This window comes from Mus pahari, chromosome 9 (assembly GCF_900095145.1).
Source record: "Mus pahari chromosome 9, PAHARI_EIJ_v1.1, whole genome shotgun sequence".
Lineage (NCBI taxonomy): Eukaryota > Metazoa > Chordata > Mammalia > Rodentia > Muridae > Mus > Mus pahari.
Window position 1 is genome coordinate 90,107,253 of NC_034598.1, and position 19,986 is coordinate 90,127,238.

At 41.9% G+C, this 19,986-nt stretch overlaps 1 protein-coding gene across 8 annotated transcripts in view; it reads right to left on the reverse strand.

The window, feature by feature from the left end:
- The window catches only part of Ric8b (RIC8 guanine nucleotide exchange factor B), a 100,444-nt gene that overhangs the window by 34,479 nt on the left and 45,979 nt on the right, over positions 1–19,986 (reverse strand). For 7 of the 8 annotated variants that reach the window (XM_021204863.2, XM_021204860.2, XM_029542185.1 and 4 more), the window contains 3 exons: positions 13,073–13,301; positions 12,338–12,433; positions 2,619–2,763 (listed from right to left, as the gene is read on the reverse strand). In XM_021204863.2, coding sequence (XP_021060522.1) covers positions 2,619–2,763; positions 12,338–12,433; positions 13,073–13,301 — 470 coding nt within the window. The remainder of the gene's footprint in view (positions 1–2,618; positions 2,764–12,337; positions 12,434–13,072; positions 13,302–19,986) is intronic. The other variant, XM_029542183.1, reaches the window with a different exon arrangement.

Consider the following 19,986-nt stretch of genomic DNA (forward strand, 5'->3'; position numbering starts at 1 on the left):
GGGTAGGGGAGCAGGGGTGGGGGAAGGGTATAGGGAACTTTTGGGATAGCATTTGAAATGTAAATAAATAATAATAATAATAATAATAATAATAATAATAATAATAATAAAGAATTCTGTAACTCAAAAAAATACATTTTGGATGGATGAATTTAAAAATACTCATCACACTAATTCACTCATTCACTTATTATTTTCACTAGCGTGTGTGTTTGCACACGTATGGAGGTCAGAGATCACCCGCAGTAGTCAGCTCTCTATGTATGGAATGACCTACTATGTAGATGTTTGAGTCAAATGCAGGTGGTGAAGCCCAAGAGCAGGAACCCGTATCCACTGAGCCATCTCACCTGCCCTTGAATAAATGGGTTTTATTCCAAGAATACATTTATACAATTCTAATAAGATTGGAAAGAAAATCACGTGATTAGACTAAGAAATTTCAAATTTTAATTGAAAGAAATCCAAAATCCAAAAACAAAAACCAAGCAACAAACATTACTGCACTGAGCTAGGCTAGGTCTGAGTTCAGCAGTATTAGAAAACTTCCCAAGTACTAGATACCCTAGGGAGAACAATGCCAACTCTCTCAAATGAAAATAACCACAGAATTCACTTGCAAAGTATGTGCTGCATTTGCTAAGCACCAACTCACCAGGAAGGGGCACTGTCCTTAGATACATACTCATGAATTTTAAAGATGTATATAAGAAATGAATGTTCACTATAAAAAAAAATCTAAACAGAACCAGCAATCTTCTTAATCAGAAGTAACAGTACTACGAATACAGTAATCACCTGAAAACCTTTGTGGGTGTGTGAGTGTAGGCCAGTGTGCCATGGCACATGTGGAAGTGAGAGGACAGCCAAGGCTAGCTGCTGGTCCCAGCTGCCCACCCTGCTTTCTCTTGTTCGCATTGGGTAAGCCAGGCCTCTGCCATGGAGACTTTATGTCTGCCTCCCATGGATATTATCGCTGTGGGAGCACAGACACACACAGCAGAGAGGGCTCGGCTTTCTGTGGGTTCTGAGGATTCTGAACTCAGGTTCTCATGCTGCATATCTCCCCCAGCTCTGACATCCAGTTTTAAGTGAATGGGCAACGTGTATGTGTGGTTTCGTTTTATGGGTACACACACACTCACACACACACATATGCTTTTTAAAATGGGTGCAGATGTGTGTGCCTGAGTTTGTAGAAGTTAGACAACAACTTTAGGCGTCATTTCTTTGGAATGCTGTCCAGTCCCTTTTTAGGCAGGGTCTGTCACTGGCCTGAAGCCTGACAACTGAGTTGAACTGTCTAGCCAATAAGCCCCAGGGGCTCTTTTCCCAGGGATCCTCCTGTCTCTGCTTCTCCACTGCTGGGATTACAAGTGTGTGTCACCAAGCTTAGCTTACTTAGTTACCTACCTACCTACCCATCCACCTACCCATCTACCCACCCGCCTATTCACCACCAAGTTTGGCTTAGTTATCTACCTACCCACCCACCTCCTCCCTCCTTCTCTCCCTCCTTCCCTCCAATTCAGATCTTTGTGTAAGCACTTAACTAACTAACCTATCTCCCTATAGCTTATTTGTGATCTAAGAAGATCCAATCAGCCACTATTTTGGCAACACATGTGAACAACTGTGATAACCATCTGATTATAAGGTGTAAGTCAATCTTTTTCAAATCATGGAAGAAGTTATAGTTCAAGAAAAAGCTGAAGTGAAGCAATGTTACCTGTGGAGTGTCCTTAGTGGGTTAGGTAGTGCTTTGAAAGGGTGTCAAGCACCTGACACCTGTCACTGCTAACAACCGTTATCAACATTATAATAACACTTCAATTATGTTGCTAATAATGTGCCATCTTTATAGGAACTTAACTGGTTAAACTAAAAAGTCAGAAACAAGGTTTAAGGATACAGAAGATTTAAGATTTTGAGGGCTGGGAAGATAGCACAGTGGCAGGGCAATTGACTAGCATGGATGGGACCCTAAGTTCAACTCCCAGCATGGGGGGAGGGGAGGCAGAGAGAGAGGTTTTGACAGGAGTGTTTTTCATCTCTTGACTAAACCTTAAATCTCACAAAACCGGGGTTTATCAAAAAATGAAATAACAATCAGCTTAGATGTAATTTCTATACAAAGATACTATATAAAGAAGAAATATTTCTTGTTATCTCAAGGGCAAAGGCCACACCTTAACAGACTTCTGGACATCCATCAAGTATATCACATGAGAAACATTCTGTGACCACAGACTGAAGAGTCAGTGAGGAAACCGAACTTTCCCTGGGGTTTTGGGAGGAAGCAGAGGAGCCAAGCAGGGCCACCCTGGTCACTAAAACAGTAGCACCTAGACGAAGGCAGGCGTCTGACAATGGCTCCCAAGCTGGGGAAGCACACACAGGCAAAGGTTAGATGCCTGTGTGTTTGGGAAAGCATGTGTCTGCATGCTCTGGGGAGGTCGGGAACGCAGAACAATGGTTACCATCACACCTCTAGTCATCTGTGCAGCCACTCTTAACAGCAGGTAAGTAGTCAGGCCTGCAAAGACTGCAATAAAACGTTATACCCAACAGGAAATCTTCTTACATTTCCTCCCAGAGGCAAACAGAGTTTAACCTACCTCTCTCTTTGCAAAGGACAAAAAGGAACTCAGCAGCAATCTGCTTGACTCCGAGGTCGACATGTGTCATGAGACGCACCAGCTTATTTCTCACAGTTGAGCCAACTTCTGGTCGATTTGTCACATCCCTCAAAGGTGGTAAAACCTGATTGCAAAGGTGAAAGAAGCCGTCATCAATGGAGGCTGCTGGGACACATGGGATGGCGTGAGGCAACGGTCAATCTTACAAGGAGTTATAACTAAGTTTTAATAGAGATAACTGTGTGCTTCCAAATAACATAAAATAAACCACCATCATAACCGGCAACATCCAGACCTCAAATAACCTCATGTGTATAGTCAGGTTCTGTGGGGATGGAAACATGTCGTCTCTGTGCTACCTGGCTATTGCAGTACCCGAAGTGTTTCTGGTGCCTAGCAAAAATTAATCTGAAGTCCGTGTCATGTTCTTCTTTCTTGCTGGATATGACAGCACAGAGGCTTATGATCCACATACATGGAAGGCTGAGAGAACATAAAAGCTCAAAGTCTGCTTTAGCCCCATCAGAGCGAGACTGAGTCCAAAGGCAAAAGGGGGGTTATAAAGCCAGGTAAGTGCTTTCTCTGTGACCTGATTCAATACTCAGAAACCACAGGAAAACATCCAGGGCATGGGCTTATAATCCTACCACGGGCGGAAGTGGAGACAGGAGGATCTAGTTGGCCAGTTTCAGGATAGTGAGGGAGACGGAAGAGTGAGGGAGAGAGCAGATGGTGTCTAAGATGGAGCACCTGAGGTTGTCCTGTCTTCTACCCTGTACATACATGTGGGTATGTTCACACATGCACTTCCCCCACCCGCACCAACACCCATGCTTTCTCATTCTTTCACATACTTCCTCAGTGGCCCAGGCCATACTGACTGCTCAACTCTTTTAATTCTAACAGCATAATAGATATTTAATTTTTAAAAATCTGTATTTATGCATTTTAGTTGTTTAATTGTATAATGGCTATTGCAGGTTGAATATTCCTAACTCCAAAATCTGGAACCTTTGAGTGCAGACAAGATGTCACAAATAGAAACTGCATGTGACAGGGAAAATGAACGTCATGTGATAGGCTAAGTAAAGGGATGCTAAAATGTGTAAACAACCTTAAAGCTCTGGGGATCGGGTGCATACACAACATGAAAGAATTTTGTATTTACACTTGGGTTCCACTATTAGATACCTATGCGGATATCCCTAAATCTAAAAACATTATAAATCTGAAACACTTAAATCCAAAAAGCTGGAGGAGAGATAACCTTTCTTCGCCAACGATTATTATTCTGGCTACAATAACAGATTTATCTCTTCCTTCCTCTACCCCTTCCCCCCCTCCCCACGGGTCGCCTCTCAATGAAGGGAAACCATTCCTTGACCTCTCCCTCACTGACTTTACTGTTTCCATCTCCCACTGACAGTCTACCACAATTCGTCTCATGCTCTGACCGCCTGGAATAGCAAATATTTACTGTGTGCCTCTTTCTACTAAAGTACATTTTAAGATGCACACCTCATGCTGTGGGATGTGTCTTTCTGAGCATCTCTCTCTTAACCCTAATGTTTATCCTAATATCTTTTTTAAAAAGTAAGTTTCATAGGGACGGTTTTCTCCTTTATTAGTCTCTTCTAAGTGCCTGGAACATTGTAGGTGTCCAGCACATATTTGTTGACTTAGACGGGAAATGAGTAAGTCCAAGTGATTTTAATTAAATGGTATATTGACCCATTTTATGTTACTGTAAGAAAATACTCAAGGCATGCTAACTTAATGAAGAAAGGAGTTTTGTTTAGTGTACAGTTCTGGAGAGTGAGAGCCCAAGAGCAGGTGGTCCAACGCACTCCTACTGCTGCTACTGAGGGCCTAAAGAGGATGATGTCATAAGAACAGGGGTGTTTGTAGGAGAAATAAAAAGCCAGATAGCAATTCAAGGGTCAGGGCAGCTCCAGTTTGTTCTGTAAGAGCTGAAACTACCTTGACCTCACTGAGGCAGTGCCCACTGTGGAGTTTCCATAAGGCCATACCTCTAAAAGGTTCTACACCATCACCCACCACCGCCATTCTGGCGACATCAAGTCTCTAAGACATGTTCTTAGAGGAAAAACTATACCCAAGTCACAGAAAGTGCCTTCTACATAAAGTCCTTGCGCTAGGAAATGAGGCACATTACAAAGCCAAAGAACATTTTACTCTATACCTATGCAGACTGCATACATATAGCATTTATTTAATCTAGTGAACTGATTTTCCCCTTCCATCTCTCTCTATTTACAGTGAGTGTACCAGGAAATATAGGGACTGGAAATAAAGCTATAAATTAAAACAGAGACCACCTGTCAGACAAGGAATTTATCCAAATGTCTATAAGATCCACATATAAAATACCTCTAGAAGGGTGGAGTATAATGTAAGGCATAAGGTAACCATACAACACATCCTATTTGACTGAGTCAATTCAATTCTACTGAGTTTAATCCTTACCTCTAGAAGAATGAGACACTCGATAGGTGATTTCTACAGACTACATCTACCTTAATATGCAATGTGTACAACTACAGACAAAAGTTAGCATGCAGAATCTATCAGCTATTTTCTGGGGTTTCGTAAAGACTTACTGCCCTGCTGTTTCCTGACACTCTCAAAGGGCACATGCACACTGACACTTTCTTCCAATAAGTTTGGTAAATTGCATCCAGTTTTTCTCTCAAACATAGTATTTCTTCTCTGAGTCTCTAGACTAATACAACCTGGGTCAGTAATTTCCAGTTTTCATTTGTAATTGCTCAAACACAGAGCACTCAAGGCCAATTTCCTTTGTGTATGACTGAGCTAGATTTAATAAGGTAGTTGCTACTACATGTAATAAGTAATTAGACATAGCTTCAATTACAGTATTATCATAGTTAATTATCTGTTATTTTCCCTTTGGTGCTAGAGCTTGAGTTTGTGGCCTGTGACTGCCACGCCCTGTTAGGGTCTGCCTTTCTTGAGCACTATCTACGGTGCATCCTCTTTAGAGGTTTGCTTTTCTCTTTCCTCCTCCTTTCTCTACACTTTCTTTTCTTTAAAATCCAAGGACCATTTTATTAGAGTCTGAAAGAAAAACAAGCAGACAGGCAGGTTGTACACTTTGGCAGCTGCTAGGAGGGAGACGGGGAAGAGGAAGAGAGGAAGTCAGGTCTTTGAGTTAGAATCAGCACTGGAGTCTGTAAACGGTTGTGGAACAAGGACTGGGGGAGTGGAGTGTCAGGACAAATATGCTCAGGATTTTGGCCAACATCCAAAGAGCACAAAAGGAGACGGTAAGCCTTCCAGTTACCATTCAGGAAAGTGGGCGGGATTAGCAGAGAAGATCTGTAAGTGACTATGGCAGGGGAGGCTCCTGGGCGAGGTAAGTACATTCATTATTTCCCCGTGTGTAGACTGTGCTCTATTCTCCTTGCATTCTCTAAGGGTCCATACATTAAAGCATGATCCCTACTATGGTGGTTGAGCTAACCTTAACTGTGAGCTTAGGTAAAAGGCTCACAACCATCTGTAATGGAATCTGATGCCCTCTTCTGGTGTGTCTGAAGACAGTGACAGTGTATTCATACAGAAAATAAATAATATTAAAAAAAAAAAAAAAAAAAAAAAGACCTCAGGAATGTTCTCAGGCCACTGGGGAGCTGTTCCCACAAGGGATTAAGGTTACTCTGGGACCCTTGCAGGAAAGCAATCTGTTAGAAGGGTGAACTCATTCTGGCTTCTGCTTTGAGATGCTTCCTCCTGAATGTGCACTTCTGCCACGTGCCATGCAAGCCTCGCCTGAGCCGAGCCAATGCCAGTGCCTTTCTCTTAAATCTCTGAGACCAAAGAATTTGTTTTCTCTGTAAACTTAGGCTGCCTCAGGGTTTCACTGTAATAGTTATGAGCAGACTAACATGAAAAATTGGTACCAGAAACTACTATAGAGTTGTAACTATATGTAAACATTGTATGTATACTGTATTCTGTTGTGATATTGTATGTATACTGTAACTACATGTAATTATTATTACTATAACTATACCTGAAAATGGGGAGGCAGCTTTGGAACTGGGTAACTAACTAGAAGAGGTTAGAAGAATTTGGAGGAATAGGCTAGGAAATTTCAAGTTTTTATAAATGGAGTTTAATTGGAAGTTCTGGTAAGGGCTCAGAAGAGGAAGGAGCTAGGAAACTAATTTTGGAAGGAAAGTAGAATCTGATGGGAAAATGGGGGCTTGGGGGAGGGGAGAAACTATCATTATTATACTGTTATAAAGAACTTGACCACACTGAATTCATGTGCTAAGACAAGGCTGAAATTAGGAATGCTGGACTAGTTTATTTGAACAGAGAAATTTCAAAACAAAATACTGGGCTATGATGTTAGTGTTACTGGCTACTGTTGGATTTATAGTAAGTGTTGGAAGCAAAAGGAAATAGAGGATTAATAAAATTTGCAGCTTACCCAAGGAATGAACAGAAAAAGTGACTAAGGGTATGGTTTCGGGAGTTACACAGACAGATAGTTAGATATCAGCAAGAATGCTAGTTATGAGGTTTCTATAAAAGCCTTGAGGCCACCTCCCAAATTGCCTACCCCCCATTACAGGCCAAGAGATCTTTCGGGATAGTGTTGTCTCAAGGACTGAGCCCAGGGTGCTCTCTACTGGGTTACGATACAAGACCAGCCCAGGATTTGTCTCTCCATCTGGTGAGGTTCTGTGGCTGCAGCAGTGGCTCAGCACAATCAGAGTTCATATCAGAGGCAGATTTTTGTGCCATCTACATGGTGCTGATTCTGCAGGTATGCAAAATGCAAGACTCAATGACAGCATCAATGAAGATTTCAAAGACAGTCAAGCAGAAATTTGCTGCATGCTCAGAGCCCCTGCAATGAGTGCCCAGTAGGATGATACATACTGGTGATGCTGGAGTGGAGCCATAATAGGGACCCAAGAAACACAGCACTATCAGCAACATGATTAGCAAGCAGTCAACTGGGCAATGTCCAACAAAAACTCAATGCCCCTCTCCATGGGACTTTATGTCAATTCCCCTTTTGTTTCTCTTCTGGAATAAAATTATATACATAGTGGTTGTGCCATCAGTGCATACTGGAAACAGAAAAGTCATCTTGACTTTACAGACAGAAGGAATTTGTCTTGACTCTAGGAACTTTGTACTTCTTGTTGTTATTGTGTGTGTGTGTATGCATGCAGGTATATACGTGGGTGGCAGACAACACTGTGTATCCTGTTTATTACTCTGTGCCTTATTCCTTTGAGACAGGATCTCTTAGCGTACCTAGAGCTAGGCCAGTAACCATCATCCCTCCTGTGTCAAACACCAACAATGCCTAAGATTACACATGGCCATGCCCAACGTTTTTACCTAACTAGGACTTGAACACAGGTCCTCATGGTTATGCAGCAAGTGTTCTTACCCTCCGGGCCATCGGCCCAGCCACTGATTATTGATTTCAGACAGGCTCTCACTATGCAGCTCAGGCTGCTACAACTTTGTACCTTTGAAGGGGTGCTAGAGTGAGTTAAGACTACTGGGAAATGGAGTGAGCATATTTTGCACTGTGAGGTCATAAACGTGCTAGCTGAATACTGGCTTTCCCTTTCTCTGCTTCCTGGTCTGATGAGAAATAAACAAATGAATTAAATTGCTATGTCACAACTTGAAGCTGCTGTTGCTACCATGCCTTCCCTACCATGAAGGGCCACACTCTTAAACTATGAACCAGAATAAATCCTTTCTCCCTTGATTGCTTCTGTCAGGAATTCTGTCCCAGCAAAAAGCAGTGTGACTAATGTGCCCTGTGATGCCCTACAGCCCCACTGGGATGGCAGTTATCACCGGATGGATCCCTCATCCTTGAACCTCCAGAGTGACAAGCTCAGGCCTCCCCTTCCCTGCAGCACTCAGGTGTCCTGCCTCTGGGATATCACTACACTGACAGAACCCAGGCTAACACACCTTAGTTCTGGTTATCCTTTCACCTGTCTATCTCATACCTCACCTATACTGCAGTCTTTCCTGAGGGCAGAGAGGGTCTTACAATTTGGGGCAAGAACACAGTAAGTGGCTGACTGACAGGCTTCTTTAGCTGTCCTTATTAGAAAGTGCAAACATAGACAGTTTACTTGAACCTTGATCTTGCTTTTATTAACAAGTAAAAAACATAGAAAATAAAGTATTTTCTTTTAAGAAAAAGCATTTTCATTTTATGTGTATGGGTGTTTTGTCTGTATGTATGTGTCTGTGCATATGTACAAGCAGTGCCTGTGGAGATAGAAGAGGGCATTGGATCCCCTAGAACTGGAGTTACAGAGAGATGGGAGCTGTAACATGGGTGCAATGAATGCTCTTAACCTGAGACATCTTTCCAGCCCCATAAGATATTTTCCTTTTTTTCTCTCTCATCATATTTTATTGAGACCAGTTTATCAAACAGCTATAATATACTTTATTACAATAAAATTGACGATTTCCTAATTTGTTTCCATCATGAAAAAATTCCATTTCTTCAAGAGGCCACTTTTAAATTCATAATTCACCCTCGATTTAACAGTGATATTACTGAGAAAACATTTCTGCTTATCAAATCCAGAGGAACGAAAGCAGCTGTCTTATCAGGATTTAAGGACTATGCAAAGTTAACATAGCAATTGTTAATATAAGAGCCAACTCAATAGGAAAATGTTTCTTTTTAATCTGATAACTTTATTTTTTCTCTCTTTTTTAAATTAGATATTTTCTTTATTTACATTTCAAATATTTTCCCCTTTCCTAGTTTCCTCTCTGAAAATCCCCTACCCTTCCCACCTTCCCCTGCTCCCCAACCCACCCACTCCAGCTTCCTGGCCCTGGCATTCCCCTATATTGGGGCACAGAATCTTCACAAGACCAAGGGCTTCTCCTCCCATTGATGGCCGACTGAGCCATCCTCTGCTACATATGCAGCTAGAGATACGAGTCCCACCATGTGTTTTCTTTCACTGGTGGTTTGGTCCCAAGGAGCTCTGGAGGTACTGGTTAGTTCATATTGTTGGTCCTCCTATAGGGCTGCAAAGACCTTCAGCTCCTTGGGTACTTTCTCTAGCTCCTTCATTGGGGACCCTTTCATTATTCTTTAGCAAGTTCTTCTAGTCAAGGTAGAATGCCTTAAAGGAATCAAACTTATAAGTAAGTTGGACTGGTTGGTTAGTTTAGCTTGCTAAAACAGCTATCATGCTTCTCAGGTATTTCTATTCAAAAGCAATGAGTGTGGGGCTGGAGAGATGGCTCAACAGTTAAGAGCACTGACTGCTCTTCCAGCGATCCCAAGTTCAATTCCCAGCAACTACATGGCTCACAACCATATGTAATGGGATCCGATGCCCTCTTCTGGTGTATCTGAAGATAGCTACAGCGTACTCATATACATTAAATCAATCAACCAACAAACAAAACGAGTTCCTGCTTTCTGATGTCTTTTATCAGCACTATTCATGTGCTTGATACACAGTAAAGAGTCCACTTCATTTTCACCATGTATCAAAATGACGATGATTAATTTATAAATGACTAGTGAAGTAAAGGGTTGTGTTACTAAGAAACGGGAAAGGAGGATGGAAAGGTATGGTATTAGTTTGGGCTATACTAAAGGAAAAGTACTACACATCCAATAGTCAAAATGAGAAGTTCATTATAAATGTCCAGGGATCTGAGGATGGCTCAGGTTTGTGTTTTAGCGTACATATCTGGGAATCATCAGCATATAGATGTGTTCAAAATCACTACACCAGTGTGTGATCAACAAACCAACAAGAGAGGAATGAGGTAGACATAAGATGCATCATCTTAGGCATGCAAACATTTTGTACTGGGAAGATGAGCAGTAAAGGTCTCTACTGTGTCCCAAGATTCAAATGAAGTAAGTTTCATGGAGGTGGGAACTTACACCAAATGCTACAGAAAAGGCAGGCACTTAAATGCACCTCTGTCCACAGAGGGCTGGCCTAGCACCACGTACTGAGACGCACACTGGAGGTGGTGGCATGAGGATCAGGAGTTAAGGCCATCCTCAGCTATATAGTGAGCTAGAGGACAGTGAGGGCTACATGTTTTTTGAAACAAAAAACAAACAAACAAACAAAAAAAGAAATTGCAAAATGTATTGGAATATTCTGGGAAGCTGCCTGGTGTTGGTGGTCGTAAAGTTAAGGGAGTTTAGTCAGTTTAAGTGTTCAGTGGCTGCCCACGGTAGGCTGAATCAACCATATTGTTGAGTGCGGTGTACTGGCTGGTTTTGTGTGTTAACTTGACACAGCTGGAGTTATCACAGAGAAAGGAGCTTCCATTGGGGAAACGCCTCCATGAGATTCAGCTGTAGGGCATTTTCTCAATTAGTGATCAAGGGGGAAAGGCCCCTTGTGGGTGGTGCCATCTCTGGGCTGGTAGTCTTGGGTTCTATAAAAGAGCAAGCTGAGCAAGCCAGGGGAGGCAAGCCAGTAACTAACATCCCCCCATGGCTTCTGCATCAGCTCCTGTTTCCTGACCTGCTTGAGTTCCAGTCCTGCATCCTTTGGTGATCAACAGCAATGTGGAACTGTAAGCCGAATAAACCCTTTCCTCCCCAACTTGCTTCTTGGTCATGATGTTTGTGCAGGAATAGAAACCCTGACTAAGACACGCAGTTAACGCTGTCTAGAAAGGAGTGACTGACCACAGCCATGAACTGCATGTGCGCTTGCTTGGGCATTGAGAGAAGGAAAGGCACAGAAGAGCAGACAGTACTGAGCAAGAGGCCTGAGAAGAAGGTGAGTGAGGCTGAAACTCTCAGGAGCCTGTTACTGTCCAAGTCTTGAGTTTCAAAGGAGTGTGAGCAGTTCAGAGCTCACTGCTTCTCCTCAGCTCATGCCCCGATCTGTCAGTGCTCTATGTGAGCCGCACTTTCAAGACATACTCAAAGGATGAACTCTGGCCACTGCCACGCCTGCAATGCCTTCTTTAGTTGCCAGGACTGCTCTCTGTGGTGCGGCAGCCACCCCTCATCCTCCACTCTCCTCCCACACACAGCATCTCAAGTCTTCTCAGCCCACATGAGGTCCTCCTATCAACCCACTGAAAACACGCCAGTGCTTTCTCATCTTCTTCTGAGAGAATCCAAAGTGTTAACCACGCTTGCCATCGGCCCTGTTTACTCGTTCACCACCGCACTGACAGCCTCTCCCTTCTGTCTTTTGTCTACACACATTAGCTGCCTTGTTTCCTGTGTCTGAGAACACTAAATGTCTTCTCTCTGATAGATTCTCTTCAACATCCTCAGAGACACTTGCTGTTTACCTAACTTTCTGCTCGTTGTCACCTCTCCTGTGTCACAACTCTCCTTTCTGTTTCTCTGTTCTCTTTAGGACACTTCTCATGTGCTAAGTTACACAGTTACATCTCCTGTAAGGCAAAGCCCATGAGAGTAACAAGCTCAGTGTGGAGCAGGCAGAGCAACACAGCGCACAGCACAGAGACCTCAGTAAACATTTGCTGGTTAAATGAATGAGTAACAATGTGCATAAGATCATTTACTTCTGGCTGGAAGGTTTCTCATCTTCTGAAAGAAAACTATCATGAGAATGTATTAGTTCTATGTTAACAACATATATACAAAGTTTTAACTTTAAGATGTAAGCAATTACCTGATCTTTGAGAAATTTTCGGATGTTCCGATGGGCTCGGGAACATTCTGTTAATAAGCTGAGAACTGGAGTTAGACCCTCTCTATAGCTGCTTCCCTATAAAGAAAACCATGCATGCCGTATTAGTCCAGTTCCTGAGGCTGGGGCTCTCCTCCATGTCATCTGAGAATACGAAGACTTTCTTGAGGGGAGGGAGGGGAAGGTGGGAGGGTACCAACACTTACAAATGATTTTAAAAGTTACTTTATGTAATATTTCCATAAGTTATCTTCATTTTACTATGTAGTTCTATCTTTCCTGCTTTTCCCTACATTTTTTTTCCTAGGGTTTACACAAGCCCAGCTAATGTGCTTCAAAGAAGCAAAAGATTTTGAGACCCATCTATGTGACACTGCTGCCTTTCAGGAGAAACTGAGTGACTGACTAAAAAAATTTGAAGACAAAATACTTTGAACATGTCATTGTGGAGAGGTTAGTTTTTACTTCTGACATTTACAGGGCAGCTAATTTTTCCTTTACTTTCAGACACTAGTTATAAATTTGGGGTAAAATACAATTTTAACATTACATTAATTCCTTGGTTTCTTCCAGTGTGTCATTATCATGGTAACATTCTTGGAGAAGTAGAACTATGTAGCATGCCAAGCACCAAGGACAAGCTGTGCGCTCATGCTGTGTCATTTCTATGCGGGGCACATCGGGCTTAGGTGCGCCTTCCCACTCCAGCAGCCTTACCTTATCAATTCTCTTCTCCATAAAATTGAGTAAAACGTGAATGGCCTCCATATTCATGCCATTGTATACCATGGTACTGTTTTTCAAAGCTGTGTCTTTCTCCGTTGTCTTATCACTGGGCAGTTCATCTAGAGTTGCTGCCTCTTGAGCAGTTTCTTCATGGGTTAATGGACAAATGAGAACATCCAAACAAGAGACTGGGACATTGCTTAAAAGGTTGACGGCATTACTGAAAGGCAATTTGAAAATACAATATTTTAATTTGAGTGAATAGGCTTTTAAAATGCAAACATAATACAAAGTTCAGAGGTGACTTTTTAGGAGTCAATTAAAATTTTTCTTTTTCAAATTGAGCCATTAATATGACTTGGCATTTACTAAAAGAAAGACCTGCCTTAACCATACACACGACAAATTAAAAAGGAGCAATGGTAAACGGACAGACACAATGACAGGACACCACGTCACCTTCTGAAACACTGAAACAGGAATCAGCCAGCTGTAATGCCAGCTCTTTGATTCACTGTGACAATGCCGGCTCTGCATGCTCATGAGGGCCTGGCTGCTTTGGAGGATCCAGTGCTGTTTATTGTTCCTTAGCTTACAGCACCAAGCACTGGAGAAGCAATGTATATAAGCAGCTTATCACAGGAAACAACATTAAAGAGAAACGCTACAGTATCAAGACTTGTTTTTTTTTTCTAATGTACAAAATACAATTTTTAAATCATCCAATTTTTTATACTTCAAGGAAAAGCACAGTGCCCCCTTCCTCTCTCACGGTCGGGTCTCACACTACTCTTCCATCTTTGTCCCAGGCCTTTTGATTTCCCTGGATTGTATAGGAGCCTGGGATGCACACCAGCAGGGGGAACCCAAACCTTGTATTTTTGGCATTCCCTAAAAACCTTGTCCTAGCGCTCAGTATTCAAGAGGATAAAATGGTAGTAGAGATTCAGACTGAGGTATGTTTTCAAAGTAGATATCTTTCTCCACATACTATTTCACAGTTTTATCTGCCAGGAGAGGCAGTGTTCCTATGTGAGCTGGATTTAATAGACTGTACCCCAGGACTTCCTGGTAAACAACAATGGAAAGACAGGCATTACATTTCCTAGTGACACAGAAGCACGTCTAAAAATAACCACATCCTGACTAAAAATAAACCCTTGCAAATGTAGTTTAAAAGTATAACCGCCTGGAAACCAAAGTCAGGGCTTAGTCCATCCGATGCTGTCTTAATTCAGATCATAGAAATTTAAATGTAATTCACAGTGACATTCTAAAAAAATAGAACAAAAAGAAAAATAATAGAGGTCTTCTTTCTTTTCCTTCCTCTTGAAGCATGGTTTATTTCCCATGAATCAATATTTTATCCTTTCTATATTATGGAAAAATAAAAAAAAAACATTTCTGAAAATCTGTTACAAATCAGTGCAGAAAATAAGTGAAAAATAAAAAGCGGTATGAACTGTGGGTCAGGAGACAAGTGAACTGTTGTTATGAACACATGGTCACTGCTAAAGCATCCAAACTGTTGTCCTCACTGACTGCTGTCAGTGCCACACACTCTGTCCTGTCGTTTATGACTCTCAAAGGCAATTAACGTACAACACTTTCCACACAAACTTTAGATTTCTTTTCTTGCAATCTTCCAGAGTACCTAATTTATACTTTAAAATGGCTTGTTTCTCACTCAAGCATTTGGAAGCTATTATTATTAGGAACCAGAGTCACTCGGGAGAAGAGAGAGGAAGAACTTTACCTAAGAATCACTCTCTAAACTGGTACAAGCCATTCTGAAATGCTGTGGTTTCCCCCTAAACACAAGACAGCCATCTCTGGAAAGCATCAGCAGTGTGACCTCTGGATCTATCGCAGACCAGGCTAAAGAGTTTCAGACGGTCACTCCATTACAAAGGGATGCCTCTCCTTTGCATTCACTTCTAGGAGGAATTTTTAGGAATTCAGCATATTTAAGAAGCCAAATGTAGAGCTGGAATCAACAAATATTTGGATGTTTAAGGCTTTTCTTCTCATTACCTATTGAACTCAGTTCTCAAACAGCTACAAAATTAATTTTCTGGCTCACTGTGTTCGAGCTATTCTTTTTAAGCAGGAAGGTCAGCCTTCTGAGCTCTGTCATTTCTCTGACAGTTTTATTTGTGGTAGAAGAGAACATGAGATTCTCCAGCTTCCAGAAGTCAGTGCCAATGCACAGGTTTGCACAATGGTGTTTGCATTCCTACTCCAGGGGGTAGAAATGCTGTGTATATTACTCTACTTTCCAGTTCCCAGAGACCATTAATCACTGCACCGTGACACCCCCCCAGCTCAGGCTCCCAGCCCCTCCTGATATGCAGAAGGCTTACCAGCTGTGCGGAGGGGAGGGGATGGGAAGGGAGGGGAGGGGAGGGCAGAGGAGGGGAGGGGAAGGGAGGGGGGAAGGGAGGGGGGAAGGGAGGGGAGGACAACCTTAGATCTGGTCTTCTATCAACTGCTGAACTCTACAAACACTGACAGTGAGGTGCATGCTAGTGGCCCACACCAATCAGCAGCAAGCAATGAACCTTACAGTCACATAGACTCTCTTCCTAATGAGGCTTATGTGTATATTCCTTACAGTCACATAGACTCTCTTCCTAATGAGGCTTATGTGTATATTTTCAAGTCAGGAAAGAAAGCTAGCCAAATCTGGAGATCTTCAAGAGTTTCCTGATCGTTTTCAGTTAAAAAAAAAAAAAAAAAAAAAGCTTATTACTTTTTTCTTTTGTGGGAAGAGCACCTAAGATCTAACCTTTTTGCCAGTGTTAAACATGCTACAGTACTGCTAACGGTAGACTCTGCTGTACAGCAGCGCTAGATGACACCACTCCCCCCCCACTCCCTCCTAGGCCATCATTAGCATAGGACCTTACCCTGTAAGTGTCTCTAGCTTAGATTCCTTATTAAAAGGGGATCATGCATATGCCTGGTTCATTTAACTTGTTAGTGTCTTCTATATCTACATATGTCCTTGAGAGTTTTAGGATTTCCTTCTTTGTAAAGGTGGGATGCTGTTGTGCTACACGCACACACTCCCCACATTTTCTCTGCTTATCTATTGTTAGAGATTTCGGTCATCTCCCTTCCCTACCCTGTCTCTATCTTTCTCCTCTCCTTATATTTCCCTTATCTATTTGTCCATTCACAGGTGGTCTTCATGTCTCTGACACTGTGATTAGTAATATTATGACCATGAGTATGCAGGTATCTCTTTGGGACATTGATTTTTATTGCTTTGGAATGTACAACCATCAGTGTGGTTGCTGAAGCAAATGGCGTGTCTAGTTTCAATTTTTAAAAGAACTTCCATACTGTTTTGCACAATGGCTATATTGTTTTACCTTGCTGCCAGTGTACACAGATTCTCCTTTCTCTACAGCCTAGCTTTGTGCTGTTCTTTAAGCAGCCACTATAACAGATGTGAGGTGAATCTTAAGGTTTTGATTTGCATTTTACAGATTAGTAATGCTAACCATGTTTTCATAGGCACACCTTGGAGAGCATCTATTCTGATCCTTTATCCTTCCTTCTTGCCTTCTCTCTCCTCTTCTTTCCTCCCCTCTCTCTTTTTTCTTGGCTGTTAACAGTCCTGTGCTAGTTATAGTAGCAAGGCCTGTAATCCTAGCACTCAGGAGGCTAAAGCAGGGGTTGTAAGCTGAAGACTAGCTTAGGATACATAGTGAGTTCAAGACTAGCCTGAGCTACAAAGCAAGACAAAGCATCAAAGCAAAACAAACAAAAAGTTCCCTATCTATACAATTTTAGATGCTGCCTCTGTAAACAGCTTCCTATGGCGCAGGTCCTTTCACTCTGGCCGGCTCCCACACTCACAGGTTTTCAGGTCATGAACTCCCACCTAGCTATTCTTGCCTTTGCTGTCTGCTCGTCCGGTGCTATACCCACAAGTCATTGCTAAGACCAAGGCCTATGGGCTTGTTTATCCTATGGATTCTAAGTTTATTGTTTTAGACTTTACATTTAAGGCTTTAATACTTTTTTAGTTCTTTTGGTATGTGTGCATAATGAGAAGTCAGAGTTTAACTTCATTATTTACATGTAGCGACCCAATGTTCCTAACACCGTTTCTTGAAGAAAGTGTATGTATCCTTGGCACTGCTGTGTGAGTACAGTTGACTACACATTCATAGCATGTAGGTCCACTCCCAAGCTCTCTAATCTGTTTCATTGGTTTATGTGTCCGTTTTCATATAAACACTGCAGGGATTCACTCCATTATAAAACCAGGAATTGTCATAGCGCTGTAGCTTTGTTCTTAAGCAGTACCTCAGCTTTCTGTCGTACAAAGAGGGAGGGAAGAGCAGGCGAGAGGGAGATGACAGCACTTAGTCTATCTAAGCTTCCTGCTTCTCTTTATGGTAAGATGGCTTGCTGGTGACATTAAACTCAAGTTTTCTAGGTAAGGCTGTAGAGGCACAATTGTGATTACTGCATGTTAACTGATTTGTGTGATCAAAACTACATCGGGTAACCCCACAGAGACATTAAGTCCAAAGCAATATTCTGTAAAGTAGGATAGGGCACACGCAATTGCAGAGTTACATAAAATGATTTCATCACTGGGTACAGAAAGAAAATATTCAATTTTTATCTATTTGTGCTTGAAAAGATGACGAGAAATCTCACCTTGCTGTTTAACCACTGCACTGACGCTGGCGCCCACACCTGAGCCTTACATGATGTCCTGCCTTCACCTACCGGTGAGGTACAGGAAGGGATTTGTCACTCACTCAAATTCTGAATTGGTTATAATACAGTCTACTGGCTACACTCAGGTAGGTTACGGATTGCTTTATCCATACCTTTTTGTAAGGGAGAGGGCTGCTCTCCCGGGCCTCAAACCTGTTAAACATGCTAACCTTGCACAAAATCTTCAGCCTTGCTTCAATAGTTTTAAATTGAACAAATTCTTACATAATGGGCAACCCGCTTTAAGTGATTTCTGAAAGAGGAAAACAGTAGCACTTTTTTCTTTCTGACAAGAAAATGGCAGAATCCTTTGTTTGCTACATCTTAAGGAAAGCCGGGAAGATCCAACTGGCTACAACAAGAAATCAAGTTTCGTTTCTGAGACTGGATCTCAGGTGACCCAGGATGGCCTTGAATTCACTATGTCAACACTTTGAGACTGAGTCCCGCACACCAGCCCGGCCTTAAACTTGCTAGGTAGCTGATAGCGACCTTGAACCCTTGATACTCCTACCTTTGCCTCCTCAGGGCTGAGGCTCCAAGAATGCACCACTAGAAATGTGTTTAAAAACTTGGAAACTGAGCCAAGGAGATGGCTTAGAGGGTAACGTGCTTGTACCTTTACCCCTGGGGTTAGTCTCTGGTATAAAGAGAAAGCCACCTCCATAAACCTGCCCTCTGATCTCCACGTGAGTACCCTGGCATGTAGACACACCCCCACCTCATACACACATACACACATCCTTTTATTTTTTTAGTTGTAAATTACTCAGGCACGATATCAGACACCTGTAATCACAGCACTCAGGAGGCTGAGGCAAGATTGCTAGTTGGAGGCCAGCCAGGATTCTATTGTGAGACCTTATCTAATATATAAAACATAAATATGAAAGGTAAAAATTTAAAGGTGGAACTTTTACAAAATATGAGCTTATATCCACTATGCTACTGGTCAATTTTGCCTGTTATAGATTATATACTGTGAGAAACGAGCTAACAATAAAGCCATCACAAGTAGCAACATATCTGAATGCCAGAAAAGGCTAATAACTGAGAATATAATGAATATACTAAGTTGTGGTAAGTTAATTTTTAAATTTACTTTTAAAAGTTAATAATTATCTCCTTTTTTTATATAATCCATGATTTATTTCACATAAAGCAGCTAAATATGATAATTTACATGTAAATAAATATACTTGATGGTATGTTCAAAATGGTAATTAAAATAATTAAAACCTCTGGAGACCAATGGCACAGGGAACACTCAAAAATACTGTAAACCGAGAGAAACAAACACAGTAACAGCTCTGAGGGAAAAAGTCTAAAAAATGATTACATCTTTGTGTGTGTGTGTGTGTATGTGTGTCCATGGTATTTGTATGGAGGTCAGAGGTCAACCTAGAGGAGTTGCTTCTCTCCTTCTATCATGCAGATTTGGGGGACTGCAGTCAGGTAGTTAGCGGCAAGTACTCTCATATGATGAGGCATCTTGTCAAATGAATGTTTTTAAATTAAAAACCAAAGACAAATCTGTGTGTGTGTGTGTGTGTGTGTGTGTGTGTGTGTGTGTGTGTGTGTGTGTATGTGCATGTGATTATGGGTACCCTAGAGGCCAGAAGAGGGACTCCTGAGCTGCAGCCACTGTGGCTGTGAGCTGGATGACTGGCTGTGGATTTGAGAACAGTGAGTGCTTTGACCTCTAAGGCATTTTCCAGCCCCGTGGTAAAAGTTGTGATGACCGTTTCTTTTTCTCCTACAAATGAGACAGATCTTAGCATATTCACATTTTGAAGACTTAATACTCCCTAGGAGACTGATTATACAGAAGGGGAGATGATGCTAGAATAAGGTCTTAGGGGGCAAAAGCAAAAGTTGTAAAAACAGCCCTGGACAGGAAGAGAGATACGGAAATGTCTGAGACTGGCAGGAAAGAAGAACAGATCCAGGTTGCAACAAATTTATTGGTACTGTCACGGACTGAAGGCTTGAGAAAGTTCCTTCCTGAGCTTTTAATTATTGTTAAGTGGCTAGCAAGATCATCGTCTATCCATGCATCCCTCCATTCAATTATTTTGTACTGTACATACTACTACATATGTATATGTGTGTAGCATGTGTGGATGGATGGATGTAAGTACATGTGCACATTTGTGGGTTGC